This window comes from Ostrea edulis, chromosome 5, assembly GCF_947568905.1.
Source record: "Ostrea edulis chromosome 5, xbOstEdul1.1, whole genome shotgun sequence".
Taxonomy (NCBI): domain Eukaryota; kingdom Metazoa; phylum Mollusca; class Bivalvia; order Ostreida; family Ostreidae; genus Ostrea; species Ostrea edulis.
In genome coordinates, this window is record NC_079168.1 from 16,191,520 (window position 1) to 16,195,880 (window position 4,361).

The following is a 4,361-nucleotide window of genomic DNA, read 5'->3' on the forward strand; positions in this document are numbered from 1 at the left end:
AGTCGCTCCTCTGCAATTCGGGGAATAAACAAGTCGTACTGGGGAAGACTCCCCAGATACTACAGTACCCTACCGGCGGACCCGAAGGGGGCTTTAGTTAGGTTTACACTTTGTCCTCCCGTGTGTCTGTAACACCGGGAAATCATTTTTTTCGCACTCTTATCGTCTTGCTTGCAGATATTCATTTGATATTTAGTATATTGTTTTACTAGAACAAGTTACAGATCAAGTTCGAGTTCTGTTCCGGCCCTTTGATACGTTGCTTCGTTATGGCCCTTGAACTTGCAAAATAACCGCGAATACTCAGGCTTCCGCACTTTTCATATACATTGTATTTGATATTTAAGTCCCTCAAGCGAAGTTTGGAGACTTACTGTTTTTGCTCTGTTCTTATTATTCTCCCACTTCTTTTTCTTCATCTTCCGCTTCTTTCTCGCGCCTAAAACTGTCCGACATCTTTTATTTCTCCGTAACCAGTTCATAAACGTATTAGACATTCAAGGATATGATAGGCCAATGTATCTAGATGTGCAGAAATGTTTCAAGGTCAAGTGACTTTGACCTTAGATCTTAAACTTGGTATTACCTAAGAATTAGGTCTGAAAAAGAGATGGGATTTTCAGAAATAAGAAAAGGATGATGGAATCTACAAATTGGTACCAAGGTCAAGTGCTTCCCTTGACCTATAACCATGAACATACAAACTCATTAACTTTAGAACTGGAATTGATAGAGATATGGGACCTACAGAAATGATAAGAGGGTGATAAGATCTACATATTAGTATTAAGGTCAAGTGACTCCTGTGACCTTGATCTCTGAACATAAACTTGATATTACTTAAAACACAACGTATGATCCTAAACTTTTTCAGCAAAATTCTTTTCATGCCTAAAACTACTTTAAACGTGTTTTTAATGAAATATTTTGTATAGTTTTCGAGTTTGCAAGCGATGAAATTCAAATCTTGTGTTATGCTTATTTACTTTCGCTATTTTACGCGCCATTATGTGTGACGTCATGTGCACCCTCGGGTTTGAAAACGTCTATTAGCCATTTCATACACAGATTAGATTTCATCGACAAAAAACTAATTATCACGTTAACGGCTTGTAAATAACATTAAGTTAAGGTGTTTTGTGTCATGTAAGGGTTTACTACTAGTTGTCGGTAGAAAGGATTTAGACTTTGTATTTTTCAATTTTTCGTTGGAAGGTATAAGAAAAAAGACGTGGATAATTTGTTGTTGGAGCCAGAACTTTACCTTTAAAAAACCTCAGTCACCTATTCAAAAACCGCTTGGACAATGACCCAAATAAACTGCGAGAAAATGGATATATCGAAGTTAAGCACTGATAGGCCTACAGCATATACAAAATTCTGTTCTGGTCTTTAAGGTACTCCGTCCCTCAGGTGCAAAAAAATGAAGATATATTTTTTTACCATTATTGTGAAGCTTTTCTTACGTACTTGTTATTATGACAAAGAATTGATAATTATTTACCATTGTATCCAGGTGATCTTATGAGATAATTGATCATTACGTATACAGTAAATAATAGAAAACAAAAAGAGTTATCTCAGTTTCATCAAATTGTATTTCATATACTGTATGTTGACTTGTTTGCTGCCTAAACAAAATATCCATTGAGTGAAAGGATTACAAAAATAAAAATAAATTGCATTGTATCCAGTAAAATATAAAAGATAATGACTGAAATCAATATGACATCAATTTTCAGAATGTAGAGTTATCTCTCTTCCATGAATTTGGACACAGCAGTAATGATAGATGTGCGCTTTGTAATCCTGGGCGACAAACTCAACTCATCATTTATCTAAAAAATATAACAGGAAAGAAATATCATAAACATATGTGCATATATATATATATATATATATATATATATATATATATATATATATTTATACACTCAGTATCCATACTAAGTAGTTCTAAATGGAAATACTACCTGAGTCACATAATGTGGTCCTATATTTTTTTCACATGTAGCTGCAGCAACTCTGCTAGTGGTACTCTCTGAACCAGAGTAGAAGTTGTTCTTTGGATTTTTTCTTGCAACAATTTGATTGAAGTTTTCATTGTTCTGTGTGCTCTCTAATGAAGAAAGTCTGTCAGATTGTTCTGCATACAATGTGAAGATTTTCACAAGATCATGGTGGAGTTCTTTATCCGAAAGGTATTTCCCATAGGGTAGATTCCTAGGAACATATGAATCCCTGTTCTGCGCATTTACAGATAAATTGCAAAATACACACGCGTTTAGGTTTTTATAAAAAACTTACCAACAGCAAGTTTGGTGTTGTTATCAAAAGGACCTTGACCATTCTGACCTATATTGTGTCGTTTACCAGTTGGAATGATCGTCAGTTCGTCGCACTTCCTGCATCTCACATACAGTAAGCTGGCTAGTCCATAACGTCTCTCTTTCTCACAGTCAACAAGATCCAAAGACGTATGACACAGAAAGCACCCTCTTTGCAAATGATCCACCAGAATTGAAAATTCAACAACTCTTCTGCCTTGGAACAGGTCAAATGTCTCTTTATTTTCATCATATTCATCTACCTGTGCTAGTGGATCTTCGCTGTTGACATCGATGAAGTCAGGGTGGTTGTTATTTTCATCGGTACATGTGCTAATGGTTATAGTAGCAGTAGACGAGGCTTTCTTGAACTGACCTTTCTTATCTCTTTCTCGTATACAATTCCCCTCCATTTCCGTTTGTTTACATCTGTGAATTCTTATTCTTTTTTCAAAGAAGAGTTCCAAAAAAATATAAATGCCGGAATTTATGATACGAATAAACTTTTTCCGGATTTTACGCGAGTTACCAAACATTGCTGAGGATTGGAGTCCCTTAAATTCAATACACACTCGGATCAACTGACCTTCACCTTGTAACAACATAACGTGTGCTCCCAGTTTCTACCAACTGGAAGATTTACAATATATATATATATATATATATATATATATATATATATATATATTAAAGATACAAAATAATTGAACTTTTGATTATAGATAATAGAATATTGTGTTTCCTAACTTTAAATTCAATTATAAAATTATTTCTCATTGAACTCGTAACATCTTGAGTGCATCAGTACTTAGGCTATAACGCAGTGCTCCCACTTCCTAACGACGTGCAGAATAATAAGATTGCTTTATTAGAATAAAATATTGTGATTTCCACTTTAAATTTGATCAGTTTTATTGATTTGTGTGTGTGGTTTTTTTTCTTTCTTTCCGAGATGCACCCGTGACAGTAGCTAGGCCAAGTTGTCAACAGGTGTAACATATCATAATTTGTCTAATCCTAAAATAAATAAAAACTGCACTGTTTATTTTAGAAAACCAACTAAAGGAATAACATATCCAAATAGTGTGAGACAGCGATCCATATAAACATTATTTACTCGCAATATTGCTGATTTCATACTCGCTTTATTTGGGTATTTACATCGCTATTTGTATGCAGTGGTGGCGAAAATATATAAAACTCGGGGAAATGTGTGAACATCGATTTAAATGTTGTCCTTGGTGAATAAATTAGGCCGCTAAAACCTGAGTTTTTAATGATACATCACACTACTTTCACAATCAGTTGATCGAAGAAGGGCGCATATGACGTCACTGTACCATGTGATTACCTAACTAATATTAACTAGACTTTTTGAAATCGGGGCTTAGACTTAATTCTGTGTTGTGGTTAATCATCGCAATATTTCAGCGAACGAACAATTAGATAATTAAGTACTATCAGCATAAGGAAGACAAAATACATGTAATTCTGTCTACTTTGAAATGAGATGTGTCCTTTAAGAACTAGTTCTAAGAAAGAGATGGGATCTTCAGAAATAATGAAAGGATGGTGTGCCTACATTGAACATATATTTGGTATAACTTTAGAATTGGGACTGATAGAGACATGGAATCTTCACATATGATAAAAGGATGTAGTAACCTACAAATTAGAATCTCCAGTGACCTTGACCTCTGACCATAAACTTGGTATTATATACTAAACTTTGAAAACATGAGATGTGTCCTTTAAGAACTAGTTCTGAGAAAGAGATGGAATCTTCAGAAATAATGAAAGGATGATGGGATCTACAAACTGGTATCAAGGTTATGTGGTCTTGACCTTGAACATATATCTGGTATAACTTTAGAATTGGGACTTATAGGGACATGGAATCTTCAGAAATGATAAAAGGATGTAGTAACTTACAAATTAAAATCTCCAGTGACCTTGACCCCTGACCTTAGAAAATAAACTTGGTATTACTTAAGAACTAGTTCTGCCTCCAGTGACCTTGAACATAAATCTAGT

General features: G+C 34.5%; 1 protein-coding gene across 1 annotated transcript; it reads right to left on the bottom strand.

The window, feature by feature from the left end:
• Nucleotides 1-1,476: 1,476 nt before the first annotated feature.
• LOC125648838 (uncharacterized) lies at nt 1,477-2,766 on the bottom strand. The gene is made up of 3 exons (XM_056166811.1): nt 2,308-2,766; nt 1,974-2,223; nt 1,477-1,838 (listed from the first exon to the last, which is right to left on the bottom strand). Exons 1-2 carry the CDS (start codon nt 2,738-2,740, stop codon nt 2,168-2,170), a joined length of 489 nt encoding a protein of 162 aa, XP_056022786.1. The 5' UTR covers nt 2,741-2,766; the 3' UTR covers nt 1,477-1,838; nt 1,974-2,167.
• Between the last annotated feature and the right edge of the window lie 1,595 nt (nt 2,767-4,361).